This window comes from Rhipicephalus sanguineus, chromosome 1, assembly GCF_013339695.2.
Source record: "Rhipicephalus sanguineus isolate Rsan-2018 chromosome 1, BIME_Rsan_1.4, whole genome shotgun sequence".
Taxonomy (NCBI): domain Eukaryota; kingdom Metazoa; phylum Arthropoda; class Arachnida; order Ixodida; family Ixodidae; genus Rhipicephalus; species Rhipicephalus sanguineus.
Genome location: NC_051176.1, coordinates 284,426,335 through 284,446,346, shown reverse-complemented (window position 1 = coordinate 284,446,346; position 20,012 = coordinate 284,426,335). Strand labels below are relative to the sequence as shown.

Below are 20,012 nucleotides of genomic sequence, written 5' to 3'. Positions count from 1 at the left end.
AATATTCGTATCATCAGAAATTCGTATCACCAGAAAACATGGAAAATTAGTATGCGACAAAAGAAAGTTGGCATACGTTTTGATTTAGCATTTCTCAGGGCCGCAGCGACGTCATCAACAGCTGTGAATGATTGCCAGTAAACTTTTTAGACGCCAACAATCATATTTGTGCTCGTAAATATACGGTGCGCGCGCGCGTGCGTAATTAATAAACCAGATGTGTTGTGACGCGTGACCGCTAGTAACCCCTTCCTAATCGTACTACGCTTTTTCTGCATGACAACAGAGTACTGCGGCGAAAGTAACTTAAGAAGCGCTTTCCACGCGATAGATGAAGGGCAGAAAATTTTAGAGGCGCTGTCCTTTGTTCCTATTATTTTCTTATCGCGGTCGTGTTGGGGGCGCTCTTCGGGAGATTTACGGCCGTCTCCGCACAATCGGGAGGTTGGCTCAAAATTCGGGAGTCTCCCGTGCAAATCGGAGTGTGCCAGGTGTGCGCGTACGTTGCGAGGCCTAGCTCCTTCGCCAAGACTGTTCGCTTCGTCTCTAGGGGTCTTCGTCCACCTTTCATCGGACTTCATGGTGTACCCGCAGCCCAAGTTTCAGTCTTGTTTCATAGAACGTCTGATTGCGAGGATATGGCTTGCATCGACGTGGCAGGCACGTGTTTACGCAGTACAAAGACGCTGCTACCTCGAGCACAGCAGCACGCGTGAACGCGTTGGAAAAAAAAAAAAGAAAGAAACGCGTCGTCAGCGCCATCTGTAATCTAAACGCGAAGGCGCATAACGGCGTCCAAGATTCGGGTGCACAATCTCGGAGGCAAGACGCACCGTTGATGGTCGAGCAGCGCGCAAACCCGCGCCAGCGGGGGACTGCCGCGTCTTCCGCGATAGCGCGGGCAGCACCTGTTCTTACCTGTGCGCTAGCGTACGTTCGTATCAAACGTCGCGAGGTGAAAATCGGTTCGCAACAACCGCACTCCAATACATTGCAGGCTAATGGGCCTTGGCCGGGACCACAGACAAATTCGTATCACCCCGAAGTTCGTACGAGCCGTGATCGTATCACCGAGGTTTTACTGTATAAAGTTTCGCTGAAGTTTTCGTTCCGGTCAAGAATTTTGTTTTTTTCGTTTTTCGTTTTTGGTTTTCGCTCCGTTCCGACACCCTGGGTGCACGTATAAAAGGAGTGAATTGTCGTCCAGCGACTCCGAATGATTTCGGCTGCATGCAGGACGCAGAGTTCGCAAACTTAGCGAACTATGTTGACTTGTCATGATAATGATCATTTCAGTGAGTCTGTCTTGCAGACACTGGGCGACAAAAACCTTAAAATCAAAATAAAATATCTTACACGTGTTTTATGGCTCCGGTGCGCGAAGAGCATTGACACTGCATGCCAACGAAACGAAAAATATCGCTTTTGCGATGCCTCAAAATCGTGTCAGTACCATAAATCGGCCAAAAATGTGGGGCTCACTCAGACTCACACATGAAATATATTTCGCAATTAGGGCTCACTCGGAACCTAGACTCACTAAAAGTTTCCTTGACCGGATTCACTCAGACTCAGACTCACTAATATTTTTTCTCACCTGGACTCACTCGGACTCAAACTCACCAAAATATTACTCACTCGGACTCAGACTCTGACTCACAGCTCGATCTGAGTCTGAGTGAGTCGACTGATAGTCCGTTAGCGTATAATAAACTGTTTCGACCATGGTGTCAGCGCTCTTTAACACCAGTATTTCACATAATCGTGCTCTACTTAGCGCTTTTTGATCTCGGACATTAAATATGAGTTAGTGGTTGCAATCTAGTAAGGAAATTTTTATTGAAAGAGATGGCTCTTCAGTTATATTTTTACCAAGCGGATGGGGAGGGGGGGGGTGAGGTCAAGGCACCCCCCTCCCACGCAACTCATGCCTCTGATCAATAATATTTAGCAGGCGTATGAGCGCTAGTCCTTTGCGGTATGTGTGAGTAGACGTGAGTGTAAACGTGAGCCGGCATAAGGCTGATAGTAATGCTGAGGTTGAGTAGATAGGACCATAGGTCGGAAAGAAATGTAGAGCTCACTCAGACTCGCTCAAGAAATATATTTTGCACCTAGGGCTCACTCGGACTGATACTCACTAAAATATTTCTCAACTGGACTCACTCGAACTAAAACTCACCAAGATATTACTCACCCGGACTCAGACTCACACACAAGGCTAGATCTATGAGTATGAGTGAGTCTTAGCGAGTCGACTCATGAGTCAGTTTGTCGACCTATGGTCAGTACTCCTTCAAGTTACAGCTGATCGTAAGAGCATGTATATATCAGCCAATATTGATGATTAACAAATTATTCGCAAAGGTGGTCATCCAACAGGAAACAGCACCTATACAAATGAAACATTTCATGAATTTGTCGAGTTCACATAGCTGTGACTGTTGGCCGGTTTTAGTTCTCAGGAACCTGAATAGCCCGTAAGAACATACTGTGGATGCGGACACAGTATTAGGTGCTGCTAATCTCATGCTATTTTCATCACAAACGTGAATGGCCATTCTTCTCCTTCTTCTTCTTAACATCATTATTATGAGACACTCATTAATCTATGGCAAGGGTACAAGTTATACCATAATATTTATCCAGCGAATGCAATGTGAAAAATGTTAACCTGTAGGGAAATGCGGGGAACGATTCACCGGAGCTACTTACTTTAGTCCAGCCAGAACTTCCATCGCCGTGTTGAAATTTCCGATGTTCCAACAGCACATGGCAATTCGCAGAATGCACGACAGGACAGCTTTGCGGTCTTCGTGCGTCGGTTGCGATATGATGATGTGCGTCACCCATGAACTCACCTGTAAAAAAAAAAGCAATAAAAGAACGCTTGAGAGTACTGCACACATGTGTATATGCGAGTCAAGCCGGTTGTAATCAATAAAACTAATAATGCAGTGCAATGAAGTCAAGCGATACCTTATGACGAGGAAATAAACACGACTGCGAAATGAATTAAAGGTGCTCAGATGTTCACAAGAGTCTTTATTCACAGAAAACCTTGTGCTAGAATTATTAGTGAGAAAAATATTCCAGGCTATCCCGATGCCGCACGCATACGATACCGCACGCGGCCAGCCAATGGTAAAAAAATGACAACGAACGAGAAGCTATGTGAACTTATCTCGAAGTGGGGCAGGCACGAAGCGTAGGAGGAAGGTGGTGCCACTAACGGCGCACCTTTCTGTACGGAAAACTGAGAAAACGCCGCTCGTAAAAGCGCACATTTTCGACAATCTTCGCCACAGGACTAAATGACAGTACTATATCGGCAACACATAAGAAAGGTCGCAACCACTACTCCAAACACAGCTTACTCCTGCCTTTCGCCAGTTCTTTCAGACGCCTATAACCTACGAAGTTCTTTGTGAGCATTGGGCATAGATAGTATGGATGGCTATGCTGGAATGATTTGTAATAGGCGAGGGCCAGTCGGGAGAGTGAACGCCGCGCCTATTGATAGCATGACAGCCGCGTCCACAGCGCATGTCGAGTCAGCGTCATTCAAAGGGTAGCAACACTGAGAACGAGGAAGAAATACAGAGAATACAGAATACTGTCTTCTCTGTTTTAATGCCCCGTTCGCAGTTGTGCCGCAAGTAATTCGTTAAGCTATGCACCAACTCGCCCAATGTCACACTTGGCAGGCTTACTTCGTTGAAGCGCTTGATCAGTGTCTGCACAGTCCGGTCTTTGTCGCCTGGGCTGAAGGTGGCCGCCTTTCCGCTAAGGTCGACGGTCACCTGGCGAATGTAGTGGACTGGGCTGACACTGTAGAAGAGCTCGTACTCGACATCGGTAAGCCGCACAGCCACCTCTTCGGGAAAATGCAGCAGGCCCTGCAGCCTTTCCAGCTCTTCCTTGTAGATGGTGGCTCGCTCCAGACCGTGCACCGAAACCATGTTGCGGTGGCTTTCTGCGGTGGAGGCACACAGACTTTGCTCGAAATAATCGCGAAACAACAGAGGCTGACTTTTCAAAGTGTGACTTTAAGATGGGAAGCTGATAGATGTAACCTCAAGGCTTCTGATGCACTGAAAATAATAACACTAGGAAAAAGAAAAAAAAAAAAACACAGGCGAACAAGAGGGGTACAGTTTGCATAAACAGGCCGGAAATAGTGATACGCTTCGAGACAATGCAAGCTGGGCATGCGACTACAAGAAAACGTTTTAGACACACAGAGTCGCAAGCCAGGCGACAAACCAGACTAAAATCTACAGAATTATCATTAAAAAGTTATATCTATCTAGTTTTTCCGCTCGTTTTTTCATTTACTTTGCACCAGAGCCCGTGAGCACAAACACATTGTTACGAAATTATGAAAGAACTGTTCCTAAAAGTAGGCGACAGGCACTCGTTAAGCTGGGCATGCAAGTAGCAAATCATTTAATGACAGACAAACCTTAAGCCCCCCTCCCCCCCCCCCCCCTCCCCACCCTCCCCCCCATACTTTCTCGTTATTAAAAATAAATACTTTCTTGTTATTTACATGTAAAAACATTTAAAGGTAGGCTGCGTTTAAGCCGGCTATACTAAAATAATGAAATTTATATAGAATTGTGAATTCGGTTCCACTTTTCCTTTCTTATCATTTTCCCTTTCTGTCGCTCATTCTGTTTCCCTTTTCCCTTAGTAGAACTTCTAGTGCCTGGCTAGAACGCTGTGGTTCACGTCAATCTGCTAGAGTTTCACATTAACCAAATTTCGTTGGCGTAGGCGGGGGGGGGGGGGGGGAGGGGGCTGAGTTCGACCACCCCTCCCTCTAGATTTTTACATCTTGATATTTAACGCACACAAAGACACACGCACGAACATACACAAAGGGAGGTTGGACCCCCCGCCTCCAAACATAAATTTCTGGCGGCGTGCCTGACACACTTGTCTGTCACCAGGATGAACGTACAGTCGTGACCAATATCAGAGGGGGACTGAAATTGCCTTTTAAAGGTCATAACGGCTAAATGCAGTTGGCAAGCGTTGCAATCAAAACCTCACATTCATATCAGTATATTACAAGTAATTGTCGATTAAACACGAATTCCGTGTTCCCTCTCATATTGCTCACGACTTCACTCGTTGGTATGTATGCAAGGGGCATCATTAGTCGATGAGTTTCGTGCACCTTCTTGGTAAACATTTGAGTTAACTTGATACCCATACCGCTCTCATCTACGGCTATCATCATCGTCATCCTTATCATCATACAGAGGCATAACAACCCTACTCTTTCAGCCAACTCCCTCAACACACATATGCAAAATCACAATAACACACCTTCAAGAAGGTGAGTATCACTGACGAACCTTTGGTCACCCGCAGAATGCTGAGATATTCTTTATTAATACTTACACGTAAACCATAACTGTCTAGCATGTTGAATACTAGTAAGAATACTAGTAGATGACTCTATTAAACATTTATGCATAATAGCGTCAACGCACACGTAAACATGAGGTACTCACAGTGGCTGATCTGGGGAACTAAGCCAGGATTTACAGAGATTTTCCTTCGCATGTGTGCTTTACCACTATCCGGTCATTTTCGACCAGAATTGGCGGACAGTTTCTTTTGCGAAAATTCTGGGGCCCCGATTTTTTATACACATTATTTCCATAAACATTATTTTCCATAAACCTGGTGCTCCAGGTGGACGCAACAACAACAACAACAACAACAACAACAACAACGACGACGACGACGACGACGACGACGACGACGGCGACGGCGACGACGACGACGACGACAAAAGCGTTGATTGATGCAAAAAAGTAACTTCGAGTTTATATTATAGAAGACGCTTTACGTTTTCTAAGACGCGCGTTGAAAGGCCAACTCCGGTGTTTTTTCGATATAAGTAGATCTCAATGAAGTTCGCTGGGTGTGTTCCCCTGCACACTTCCGCCATGTCCTCAAAACAACAAGCTTGAGAGTTGCGTGGATTCTCCGCAAATGAAATTCTTTAATTGCCTCGTACCACCCACTTGGCTTCTCCAAACTATTGGCAACAATGTGTGACGTAATGATATGTACAGACAGCGAATGCTGGAAATTAATAGCCGCCGACAGCGAATGCAGCCGCCAACGACGAGGATTACGACGTTCGTGAGGTCGTGTCAAGGCGATACACGTTGCTGTCACTGGAACTTGCGCTCTATGTGGACAGCGAAGTAATGCGTAGCAAGTGACGTCGCGTGGTTGGTCGCACCTACTTCACCCCTAGCCATTGGGATACACAGCTTGAGTCGATGTCACCGTGTTCAGCTGTGGTAAAGCCTATAATATGTCATGCTCTTAATACGTCATGGGCCGTCGTGGTGGCTTAGTAGTTACGGTTCCCGGCTGCTGACCCGAAATACACTGGCTCGATTCCAGCTGCGGCAGTCTGGTTTCGATGGAGGCGAAATGCTAGAGGTCCGTGTGCTGTGCGAGGACAGTGTGCCTGAAAAAACCCCAGGTGGTCAAAACTATCTGTAGCCCTCCATTAGGGCATCACTCATAGCCTCAGTCGCTTTGGGACGCTAAACCAAACCAAACCATCTTGATACTTCATACTGCTCGATGCGTTTGAGTTTTGTTCTTACACTTTTTTTTTTTGCCTATTTAAAAACATTTTCCAATTTGCTGGGAATTTCAGCTATCAGACTCGTAAGGGAAGCGCCTTGAGAACGTAGAATTACCATTACATTGACATGGCGAAAAAATCACCGGAATTACAGATCGGGGCTTCAAGCATCGATGTAAGAGATCGAGTGTTAAGGAATACGTAATGGTGTGAGGTAAATCAGGAAAATTTTCGTGGTCACGCATATCGCCTTCAGCACAGTGCCAGAGTTTGAAAGGCAGGGGCGTGAAATTGAAAGTTCAGTGCTCGCAGTAAACGCAGTGGTTTGGACGATAGCTAAAGCGATGAATATTACAGTCACTCACGTGAACCGGGAAGTCCACCGCGTACAGCGTTTTTGCGTGAGACTCGATAGATTTTATCGAGCATGCGGTTGCAACGGTAGGACGTCGATCCGCGGCACGGCCAGCCGCTTTTATACGGGCCTCAGGCACTCAGGTAGGTGAAATAAGTATTGAATGGAGCGATAGACTAGCCGGAACCAGAATTAAAACAAGCAGTTAAGCAACGCCGCACAATAAACAAGTGCATAGAGACTTTATAGGAAATGCAGAGCGGTCGAACTGCGCTGATGCGCTATAGTCTCCTACACTGCACTGGGGAACAGGAAAGGGTAGTGACAGTATATGGATGGGTGATGATGAGAAGAAGAGTGGATGCTTATGTACATTAGACAGCGGCGCCACTAAAGGCATACGTACCGTGTCATGCAAAAACTTCAACATCCATTTCGCTGTCATCCTTGCAGCTGTAATGTCAAACCATGGACCGTGAATAGCACCCTCTGTTACATAACGTTTTTCTTACATAAGCACGCAGGGTAGTTGAAAGCAGGACAAATAACTGGGCATCCAGTGCAGTTGAATGACGAACCTATTACCGTGTACACATTGTGCGAAACGCATTTAGGAGGTTTGGAGCAGGTACTGACAACTTCGTAGATGAAGGGTGCGACAGAATGACTGGGTCAATGGAATGCGCAGACATATGTTCATTAGGCGAGGTAAAAGGTGGCAAAGGGTAGAAGATACTTGTAGGACACATTTACGGATTAGCTGCAGGTGGGCAGGAAAAAAGAGAGACGTGGGTGGAAGTACGAGTAGGTTGCCTGTGGACATGTAGTGACAGCAGAGTACAAAATAAAAACTGCACAGATTTTTAGAAGCGATTTCGATGAGTTGAGAAAACTGAACCCGGTTCTGTTAGTAGGAGGTATGAATACACGCATGGAGACTGTGCTCGGACATACTGCACTACAACGCATCTCTGATGCAGGATATGAGAGAGGAACAGAAGCTTGTAGCAGTTAAGTGGGAGAATAAATAAATGTCACACACAGATAATGTAGCGACGCGGAAATAGGCATAGGCAGTCATGCAGCGACAATGCCTTTACCATTCTCAGAAGCGAACGACTACACCAAAGGAAAAGACTTCACCAAAACGACTACACCAAAGGAAAGAACGGCGCAAGACTGGGAGCAAGATCAGCAGCAGATACATAAAACTAAATAAGAAGTTGCAAGAAGAATGGAGACAAGAGGTCCTTCCTACTACAGTCTCAGATTGAAAGGAGCTCGTAGGCGTCATACAGCAGATCCAGTAGCAGAGAGTCAGGACAACTCAAAATTAAGCAAATGACCTAAACTTTTGCTTAAAAAAAACAAAACTAAATAACGGTGGTATGATAAGATACATCTAGTATAGCTGATTGCCATACAGCTAATCAAACAGTTGAATCCAAAGAGCAAGGAACAGCTGAGTAGAGTAATACTGCAACATATTCAAAGAAAACCTCGATTGGGTGGAGTGAAAGTAGGATGAGCTTGACCTATAAAAACAGAAAGTGTTAAGAACAAGACATGTCAGTTACAATAACGTCAGTGGTGTACAGAATGACAAGTTTCGATTGATAGCTCCGCCAGAAATAGAGTGGACGGAGCGCTGCTGAACAAGCGCAGTGGTTCACCGTTATGAATGTGGAATGACGATGGAAGCCATAAATGAGTGCGGTAAGATTACGCGGGGAAAATGACATATTGTTGGAACTACAGAATGCTCCCAGACCAGGAATACGATCAGAAGAACGCGACGCGAAAATTTAGCAATAATGAAACCTATGCTTCACTGTTACTGCATTCTCTATGGGGCAGCAATGAATAGTGCGGAGAATTCGTGAAGGATCATCGGTACCAGCGCTAACGATGGCGAATAAAATTCTGAGCCTAAAGTCAGAGATACTGTCGAGATTGGAAGTTGAACAAAGGACAGTGAGCCGATTGGCATTGGGGACCCGCGGCGAAACCACAAATGAGGCAGTGCAGGCTGGAATAAGTTGTTTAACTTTTGAGTTCAGATAAGCGAAGAGGAAAATTAATTTTGAAGGAAGACTCAGGCATATGCACAAAAAAGTACCGGTACTTTAATGGAGGAAAATGTAAATAAAAATGGCAATCAAGTCGGTAAATTCGATGCGAAAGATGGAAACAAATAAGACTGAGTATTTGCAAATACGGCAAGAATTAAAAAAAAATGAGGTAATACAAAAAGCAGTGGTTTGCTAATTGCGGTCCCAGGTGGCTTCCTTGATGTCTAGGCGTTCTAGTTGCTTATAACAACAGGGCCCACTAGTTGCTAGCATCTAGTTGCTAGCAACTAGCATCTAGTTGCTAGCAACTAGCATCTAGTTGCTTATAACAACAAGGCCCACTGCACAATGTCGTCGCAAGTTGCTAAGCAGCGAAATGTAAAAGCGGAAATCATCAGATAATAGGAAAGAGGTGGCATGGGATCAAGAACTTCTGGTGAACTACTGGATGAGAAGGCATCCGCAAATTCTTCCGTTCAGGTTGCGAGAGTTTTTCCGAGCTTCAGGGCGAGGGATTCAAAAGGTCCTTTAGGAGAACTCTGTCTAGTAAGCGCACCAATAATTCCTCACACTATAGCCATGCAGGTGTAAGTATTCGACAAGCTCGCGCCGAATTCAGCCGATTGTTCTCGTATTCATCTTTTTGTATGCCTACGAATCACGGCGTTGTTGCGATGAAGTACAGTTTTCAGCACCAGAGCTCCCACTTTCCTCAATAACATACGCTCAGCACTTCATTGATTTAAGTTTCATTGCTTTTGTAGCCGCTTTCTTGCTGCGCAGCATGTCAGCAAATGTGTCCAGTAGACTCCTCAAGAACATCTCGATAAGTGTTCCACCGTGTGACAGAGGAGCACTTAAGCTTACTTTATTGATATGCAGCAACATTCATATATATGGGGAAATGGTCGCTGCCCACTTGATCTAAAGCTGCCGTTGAGGAAACCGTGACATCCATTGAATGTAATAAAACGTCAGTGATGCTTCTAGAGTTTGGGCATCTGAAGAACAATTTTTTTTTTTTCTGTCCTTTGCCACACGCAGATTCTCCGCATCCATAGCATCAACACTTTCTCTTCCTCGTGCGTCTACAATCTTGCCAGCCCACAACGAATGGTGAGCACCGAAGTCTCCACAAAATGTCCGAGGAGGAGGACAACGGCTGCAGAGATTGTTCATGAAATTTTGCATGGAAATCGTTTTCCGGGAGCTAGCGTAAATTGACACTACACTAAGACTTATTCTGCCTAGTCGTACTTGAACAGCGACTACTTCCAAAGTAGGTGAACAAAGGTGATGGACCGGCACCACAATGTGTGGTATGTCGCGTCGAATGAATAGCGCAGCAGTTCCATCAGGGAAAGAGGGAATTCCCTGGTTTCGTGAACAAAGCAGCCCGAGATGCATCGAGATTTGTTAGACCGGCCCCAGAAAGGGCAAGTATGGACACAGGGGTGTCGCGCAGGAATAAAGCAAGCTCGGACAGACGACCAGCATAGTTCCAATGCATTAGAAGATCAAGGAGGTATAAGAAAATGCCAGACCACACTAGATATAGCAAAGTCTGCTTAGATAAAACAGGCCAAGTGGTTATTTGTGAATTTCAAAGGGGATGCTGATAAATGTAATCGTCGTCATCATTATCAAAAACACTCTGCGTTCAGTGATGACAATCGGCAATTGAGTTCTTAATAATAATTTTTGTGGTTTCAAGTCCCATAATCACGATATGATCATGAGGAACGCCGTAGTGGAGGGCTCCAGAAATTTCGACCAGCTGGTGTTTTTTAACGTGCACCTAAATCTAAGTACACGGTTCTCTAGCATTTCGCCTCTATCGAAATGCAGCAGCCGCGGCCGGGATACGATCCCGCGACCTTCGGGTCAGCAGCAGTCGAGCATGATAATCACTAGACCACCGTGGCGGGTAACTTGAGTTCTCGATGTGGCACTCAACACATAGCACTAAATTTACAGATATGCACATGGTAAGGTACAGGGCACTAAAAATGTTTTTTTTTTTCAGCTATATTATAACCATCTACCCTATTCCAATGTTTAACGTAAAATAATTAGATACATATAATAATGTATAGCTACAAATATCCTTGCACATCCCCACCGTCGAGTTTTAGAGGTAAAAAAAAAAAGAGCTGCTTGGCATACATGCATTGACATTGACGCAAGCTTGCTATTACGAGGCCCGAACAGCAGCTTGTACAAAATGTGGTTTCGTAATACGCAAAACGGATGGGCGACGACACCGTTTTCGAAAGAAAAGAAACGAAGCATAAAATAAAGCCCTGTTGTGCGACTGGTTGACGCGAAGCGCGATGTCACAAATACATTATGTACAATACGCGGACCTTGGCATTCAGGTCGACGCCGGTAGGCACAAGAGCACTGATTAAGTAGATGCATGCGTGGGAGGGGCTGGATCCGAAGCCTGATGTACGGTACGTTCAGTCACGTCGCGACGATGACGCGCGTAAACAGGCCGTGGCCGCCCACCTGCAGGCACATGACGAAGCCGGAAGTATGCGGTGCGCCAAAAGCCGTGGTTACGGTGCCCGTAAACTATTCAGGACGCACATTTCGACACGTTCTCCAACGGGATACTTAATCAAAGCAAAGGTCTGCGAGTACATTCGGGAGCTGTTCCCGTTTACTGACTTTCAAACCTCGCACGGATACTCGCCGTAGCACTTTATTGCTTCTTTTTTTTAATTCGGTGCACATTCTTGCACAAACAGCTACAAGCTCAAAAGAGATATCTAAACAGATAAATCAGTTACATACGACCTACGTGCCTCTATGGACATAACACACTATTTTACACGTTTCCGGAATACTTTTGACTTCTGAGTACTGGCATGAACTGTACATATTATGGCAACGGCCTGGTGCAACCACGCTTAAACTACCAACATGACACAGCTGTTAGTAATTCGTTTTATGTGCACCATCTAACAGCAGCAATGAATTCGATGCACTCCGTGGTTTCCAAGGCAGTACTTGATAATGAGAGGAACCAAGTGCTAAATTCTCCTCTAAATCTATAGGTATGTTGCTCGTCACTTCTTGCAGTGTGTGGGAAATATGAAACCTTCGTTATAGAAATTCACTAAAGCCCATGTCAGAAGTATAGAGGCCTGTTACTATGACTGAAATGTCAATGCCGAGCGGGATACTAATTGCATTCCAAACGTCCCGAGACACAGACGATAATTGTTGTCAATGTCTCCAGAACATCCTTGATGCAATACGATACCAAATACACAGATGACGTCAGCCCGACGAAGGGACTCCATGTAATGTCGCACAAGTAAGGGGCACAGATTTGACATCTGCTGGTAACATGTTAGAGATAGTAATAATAATAGAGATAATAACAATAATAAGAGATAATAATAATAAGAAGAAGCTTAAGCGAGGTAGAGTTAATAAACCAAGCCGTAGGTCTATAGGTTATCCATATCTACGCTTATGACGAGGTGAGTTTAAAAAATGATATGTCCTTACACTCAGTTTCTCTGAACCAGTGTAAGAAGGAATTTAATCCAAACAAAGCAAACTAGACAATATAGAAGTGTACCGTAGTAATTTATGGGTAGTAAATGACGCACTCGCTTTGGCACAAGCTTAAAGGCTATCTGCAACGCCCATGTCCGTTTTTATCCGAGCCTTGGGACAGCCGTGATATTGCGTGCTTTTTACGACCTGGCGACTGGTGCTGTTCCTTAATCGAATATGAAAGCAACACGTAAGCGGTAGAGCATGTTTGAATGGTTGGGCGGAGCAGCAAGTCTATTGGCTAATGCAAAAAAAAAAAATGGAATGTAACGCGACGAACGGAAAGCAGCTCGAAATTGCCAGCGCGTCGCTCGAGCCCAAAGGACGCACGAAAAGAACGCACACAGGAGGAGCGCGAACTATCATGCGTCACAGCTCGATACTTGAAGCGCACTGCTGAAACACAAAGCAGGACGCACGAAACGAACGAACAGGTACACACAGGACGAGCGTAACAAAATGTCGCAGTTGTTACTTATTTCTGTTTGAGCAGCGCGCTCCTTTCGCAAACGCGGCCGCTGCAGCGAACGAAGTGACCTTCGTACGCTCTGTGACTTCAGCGCGGACATCGCGGGGAAAGCACAAGACATACAACCCCCCGCTCCCCCCTTCTTTCCTCGAGATAAGCGCACGAAGGCGACCACGCCCTGCAGGGCGAAGAGCATCGGCGTTCGCAGGAGCGGAGCGACGACCTTTAAAGCGCGCCCCGCGCGCACTTCGCGCCATCTCGATGGTGAGTAAGAAATCACGCTGAAGTAAATGGTGTATATAAATAGCTCGCCGTCAGCATGCTCAAAGACGGTACTCTTGTGGCCTAGCCTTCTAACGCCGCGCGTCGGAAAGTGTTTCTGAATTATTTTTCTTTGTGGCTTACACACACACACACACACACACACACACACACACACACACACACATATATATATATATATATATATATATATATATATATATATATATATATATATATATATATATACGGTGCATGACGACGGCGACGGCAGAAACCAGCCGAGACTGTCCATATAATTGCTATCGCAATAAAAGAAAAGCAACATGCGAAGATCGGTTGGTCATATCTAACCGAGAGTCTAATCTAAGCACCGGCAATGCAGGTGCTTGTGCGAGGAAAAACAACAGACCAACCAAGTCACAGAGAGGCGCTGCTTAGCCCATTTGGGGGTTGTAATGAAATCATAGGCACGCAGGTACGAAAGTGTTTCTTTGTAGGCCCCCTTCCACAAAATTTCTGCCTATACGCCTCCCCCGCCCAACACACACACACACACACACACACACACACACACACACACACACACACACACACACACACACACACACACACACACACACACACACACACACACACACACGCGCGCACAAAGAATGCTAAAGTCGGAACCTGGCTGAATAATTTCGGCAATATTGCATTTATTTATATATCTCTCCGACCCATACGCACGTATGCCTTTCTTTCTTTTTTTTCTTTCTTTCTTTCTTGCGCAGCGTGCTGCTACATGGCAAGAAATTTCGCTTTACAACCTCAAGTTCTGTTTTCTACCTGGTGGCGGGTTCACTGAACTCCCCAGACTTGCCATTATAACACAGCCTGGCCCGGGAGAAGCTTTCAAGAAAATAAGTCCTTTAGCGAAGCAAATCTTCTTCCTCATAAACAAAGAAAAGCGAACGAACAGCCGCAGTATAGGCAGATGCGCGCTCCCCCGCTTTAATCTCCAGCTTGCCAAACTTAAAGCGGAACGAGCCCATTTCGCTGAAAGTTCATCTTGCGCAACATTCCGGAGAATATTGCGAAACATTCTTGCCGAGCTCGTTCGACATTCACCTGCGATCCAGTTTTGCCTTACGAAGGTTAGCGAGCGGGTCTCGAAATAAGAGCACGAAGAAGGTTCGTATACACACCCAAGGAAGAGAGAAAAAATGCAAAGAAAACGGAAGGCGCTTCGGCACAAAGCAACAAAGGCTGGTCAGTGTCTTCACTGCGCGGCCGAATCGCCTCCCGGTTGTTCAGCTTTCGTTATTGCCGTGCGGAGACAAGCACAAAAGCTGGCTGTCCTGAGTCCATTAAAGAAAATCGGCTCTTCTTCGGGCAAAGCGGTCTAATTAATTTTTAATCAACAGTTTACCTAATATTACCCGTTTGGGGGAAGGTCAGCTGGCCTCCTTTTGATTGACTAACGATAACAGTGGATTAATTTGTTTACAATTCGTAGAATTCTCCTGTGGTAAATGTTTACCTCAAGGATATGGGCGAGTATACAACCTAAAATAAATACATAGCAACCGACTACTGCATACACAAAAACCAGTTACGAAAACAGGAAGGAGAAAAAAAGAAAGAACCGAGATCGGGAAATGCAGACGCTGCAAGAAAGCTAGCGCAAAAAGTTATGAAATACTAAAATGACGAATGTTTAACTTGTAATGTTGAAGTTTGTTAGTAAAAGTTTGCATAATTAACCCGCCACGGTGGTATAGCTGTTATCTAGTGCTCGACTGCTGACCCGATGGTCGCGGGATCGAATTCCGGCCGCGGCGGCCGCATTTCGATGGAGGCCAAATTCTGGAGGCCCGTGCGCTTAGATTTAGGTGCACGTTAAAGAACCCCAGGTGGTCGAAATTTCCGGAGCGCTGCACTACGGCGTCCCTCATATTCATATCGTGGTTTTGGAACGTAAAACCCCAACAGGTACTAGTAAGTATCAAAAGTTATGTGTAACTGTATGAGCAGCCGAAAAAAATTCGCTGTGCGAGTATCTCTGCTAGCGTGGAAATAAACGAGCGCCTTTACAGGAACCCGAAGATCGCTTCTCACACGGCACACTTTTCAAGTGGACCTTTTCCGAGTCATTCTTTTTTTTTTTTTCGCATGCCGCTAGAGAGTGGAGCAACTTGCCCCACCAGAGTACCGCTATATTTCCTGCCCTTCTACGTTGGCGGAGAGTGCTATTGCGTCATTTTCAAATTTTGGCTTACATAAGAAAGTACTTCTAGCTTGTATAATTTGACACTGTGTATTTGTTTTCATGTATTCACCTGTCAACTCGAGCATTTTCTTGTTTGAGTGCTCGATTATGTATTGCGCAAATAATGTACTGATGTGGTCTGACCCCTTACGTAATACTCATCTGAAGGGTTCCTCGAGGTAATAACGTGAAATATAAGCTAAGCTGCGTGGGGGCTCTAGGAGTACACATCCCGCTTAACCAGCGCTGAACGAGACTTAAAAAAGCAAAAAAAAAAAGAAAAAAAGAAAAAAAAAAGAAAGAAAAAGAAGATATGCACAGCGTAGCCTAAATGCAGCCGTTAATTGGACGTCGCGAGTCATGACCGGGCCCAGCGCGCAGGAAACTCGGCAGCTCCGGTACGTCAGACCGGAACTTCAGCGTCACTTTAGTTGCGTCAAAGCTGCGAAAACGACAGGAGCCTAACTCTTATAAGTTTTTTATTAAAGGTCTGTATCGTATATATAAAAGAAACACCCTGTATAACACTGCATGCTGCTCGCGACACTTTCTTGCGAGTTATTTCAACAACCATAATGAAAACAGACCCCTCCCCCCCAAAAAAAAAAATCAAGGAAAGTGTAGGGGAAATTACTGTTGTTTAACTCAAATAATAACACCCTAGGAAGCGAAAGTGAAATGAAAGGTAACCTGCTGCACGCGGGAGCGAAACCCATATCTTCCGCATTACATGTGCGGTGCTTTACCAATTAAATTACCGCGGTGGTCATCCTCTTGTCCATTTTATCTAAGTTTAGCTCTGGTATTTTCGGCCAGCACCGCTAGCGGCCAAGGCGGCGGACGTGGAGTGCCTTTTTATTCACAGCCGTCACGGCCACGTATGTGTGTTGGGCTCCTATATGCAAAAAGTTACGTCTTCGTCCTCTTTCATTTCATTTGACCTTTTTGCATTTCGATTAAATATAGCGTTTACCTTTCCCTGTGAGTTCTTTGACATTATTCTCCGCTTTTTGGTATATAGGTGTACCTAAAGAAACGATCCCTAGGACCACCTAATTCATCTCACGGTTGTAGGTCAGAGTCAGCTATTCCATATTCATGCTTTTGAGCGGTCCTTTCGCTGTGGCAGAACCGTTTCGTGAACTCCCAATATGCATAGGTGCTTAGAAGTAGGGATCGCTGATGAATTCTGCAAACTTATAATGAATATATTATGTTGTCAGTCAGAGCATAACCCAGTACTAAAACAAAAAGACGATTACGGTTTCGCAATTAGTCTACATTGCATTCGCGCAAATAAAATTCTAGATTCGCAAAACACACCCGGCGCATCATTGGAGGGCGGTTTACCAGCGTGTTCAATATAGTCTTGTAAGTGTAGTGATTAGCCAATTTACTGACTAATAATGACAGCCCTCCCTGAGAACACTTCGTGAACTAGGAGCCCTAATGCTTAAATGCGCGTAACAGCGCCAGCCTGTGGTGGGGCGAGGCGACAACATTGATGGGTGGTCAAGGATAAAACATTCCCAGAAATATATGTTTCGAGAATGCGACCACAGGAATCAATGGCACAAATTAAGTTCGTATGAGCTACTCATTCACTGGCCACATTCGCCGTTACTACTGGCGAACTTGCTCTTCGGAACTGACGTGGCGTAAAAAAAAAAAAAAAAAATTAAGGCAGTTTCGCTCTAGTGGTGCCAAGCCTGAAGGAAGTGCGGAGCTGGGCGGCCTTCTTCGTTTCTCTTTATTTTTCTCTTTATTTCTTCCTCCCTTTCTTTCTTCTTCTCTCATCTCTCTGTTTTTTATATGTCCTTTTTGTCTCTGTTTATTTCTATTTGTTTCTTTCATCTTCATGTATTTCTTTCTATTTCTCGCTCTTTCTATCTTTCTCTCTTTCTTTCTATGTTATGCTTTAATCGCTCCCCTCCTCCTCACCCTCACATCCTCACCCTCAGTTCCCTTTCCCATCCCTTTGCTATACTATACTATACAAGGCTATGCTATGCTCTGCTCGCGTGCCTGAGTAGCCGAGTGGTTACGACGCTCGCCTTCGGATCGTGGGAACGTGGGTTCGAATCCCGCCTCGCCAAGAAATTTTTTTCGCCATGTATTTCTCTCTTTCTCTTTCTCTCTGTACTCGTACTCTCGCCCATCAGAGTTATTGCATCCCACGCCGGACAAATCGGCGCACGTGTTCTGGGAGCGAGGCGGAAGATGAAGAGGACGAAGAGAGCGCGTGCTGGTTCATGATGATGATAGTTTTCTGTTTGCTCTGCACGGACTAGCGATCGGCTTAAAGAGCCCAGCTGTAAAAAAAAGAAAAAAAAAGAAACGACAACAACCTCACAGGGTCCCTTATGCGTTCACATAAGACGACTCGAAGGCGAAAGGCATCTTTTTCTCCTCCCCAAATGTATTGATCCTGCTCCGCCACCCTCGAAAAACTGCACCTAACGCGGTTTTGCACTGACTCCGTGATAGGCCCACCTTTGACCAAGCGACGATGCCTAGTGATTACGTCATAGTGACGTCATGATGACGCCATAACGACGTTAAAATTTTGGCGATCTGTGACGTCATTATGACGTAATATGCGGACGACATCGCGTGATGATGATTTTTTGCACCACTCGTGTTGACGCCGACGCCCCCGACGGTCAATGTTCGTGTTTGATGAGACATCTAAGGCTTTCACCTTAAAATGCTTTGTGTATAACGTCACAAATGCCCCTTGTATACGAGAGAATGACTACTAGCCAAGTCGTGATGTACAACGACACGATAACGAAGACTCCGGCTATTCGAAGAGCTTCTGCAAGGCACTTCGAGTGACCAGCGGCTTGGCTGTCGTCGCGACGCCTTTGTGTAAGAGGCATCGCCTTCGTTTGTTTGACGTATACATAGACCAAGAAGTACTCTTTAGTACAAAGAAGGGTGTCTATATCGATTCGAGCGCCAGGCGCTGCTACATCTGCAGTTCAGCAAACCATGTTAGCGTCCGCAAAACTTCTAGTACTGTAGAGTACTAGACATTTTGCTATATAGTTCACTGCATAGTACAGATTCACGAGGCGCTCGGATGCAGGGGCGCTTCCAAAGTATGGATATAGCTGCCAGTTGCGAGATACCGAAGCAGCGGCATATGCACGAGCATACATCAAGTGTGGGTGAACACCCCCCCCCCCCCCCCCCCCCCGAAAAAAAGATGTCTGGCTACGCCTTTGGCGAGCTATCTATTGCGACCGCTGCTGGTAAATGAGCTAAAGTTCAGATCGACGAAAACCTGCCTGCATTCGGCCTCTCTCACTCTTGAGTGGTAATTGTAAAGGTAGTGGTTGACCTTCGCTTCTATGGGCAGTAGTTGAACAGATGCAACGTAGGCTTTGATAATAGAATATCGAGTCCACCATTTTGTTAATTTTTAAAATTTTTTAGAGGTGCTTGACATCGGCAGACTATTTCGTTTTACCGTGGCTCACTATCGCCATTGACAATCACTGATTTCACCAACAGTTTCCCAAACGCCTTCGTAAATCGTGACTCCGGACCATTGGCTTCTTCGGTAGATCTATGGTCTCTTTAACGATGCTGGGAGAACTCGTTAACGAGAGAGTAATACAGAAACTTCTATTACGTTCCCTTTTACATTCCCTTTTATTCTATAGTTTATATGTCGTACTATAAGTCTGCGCGAGACACCATACGATGCTGGGCCCTGCTCTTTTCTTGCATAATGACATTCCCAAGTGGGTCAGGGACGATATAGCAGAGTGTTCAGTTTCCCTATTACTGGCACCGAAATTTTTGATCACGTGATTGATACGACGTTTATCAGCGTTATCGAGCTTGCTTCTCTAGAGAGCTGTCTATATATACGACGAGATTCTCCCGCAGTCTTTCGCGAAAGCGGGGGGTGTGTGCGAGGTTATCTTCACTTCTTTTACGTCATTCATGCAGAATGACGTGCGAACATACACGCTGTGCTGTTGACTATCGATACTTAGCACACCCTTCAAGTATGGGGAGACCCTATCGCTGCTCCAGATATAGGCAGCCGCTTTCCGTTTCTTTTGTTTCTTTGAGGAGTCCGGTATCGCCGCAATTGTGTTTCTGACATCACTTCATGAACGTTGAAGCATTGTACTGCTTTATTGCACAAGTAGAAGAACGAAGGAGAGAGAGAGAGAGAAGTTAAGCAAATTTAAGTACGAAATTTATACAGATACATTACAGTAAAACTGCCTCCCGCAGGATTTTCGTGGGAAAAGGGGCTTTTGTTTTATCAAGTGCTTTAAAAGCAGTTCGGCGCATACAATGCGCACTGTGCAGGAACGATTAGGATACTGTTCGAAGTGCTCTTCGGTTAATATGTGGTTCACCCCTCGTCACGAGAAGAC

At 45.4% G+C, this 20,012-nt stretch overlaps 1 protein-coding gene across 1 annotated transcript in view; it reads right to left on the bottom strand.

The window, feature by feature from the left end:
* Positions 1–20,012, bottom strand: part of LOC119379154 (1-phosphatidylinositol 4,5-bisphosphate phosphodiesterase epsilon-1) — a 187,872-nt gene that overhangs the window by 73,057 nt on the left and 94,803 nt on the right. Inside the window, exons 9-10 of the mRNA XM_037648352.2 lie at positions 3,714–3,976; positions 2,716–2,861 (exon numbers count right to left, since the gene is read on the bottom strand). Of these exons, the coding sequence (XP_037504280.1) occupies positions 2,716–2,861; positions 3,714–3,976 (409 nt within the window). The remainder of the gene's footprint in view (positions 1–2,715; positions 2,862–3,713; positions 3,977–20,012) is intronic.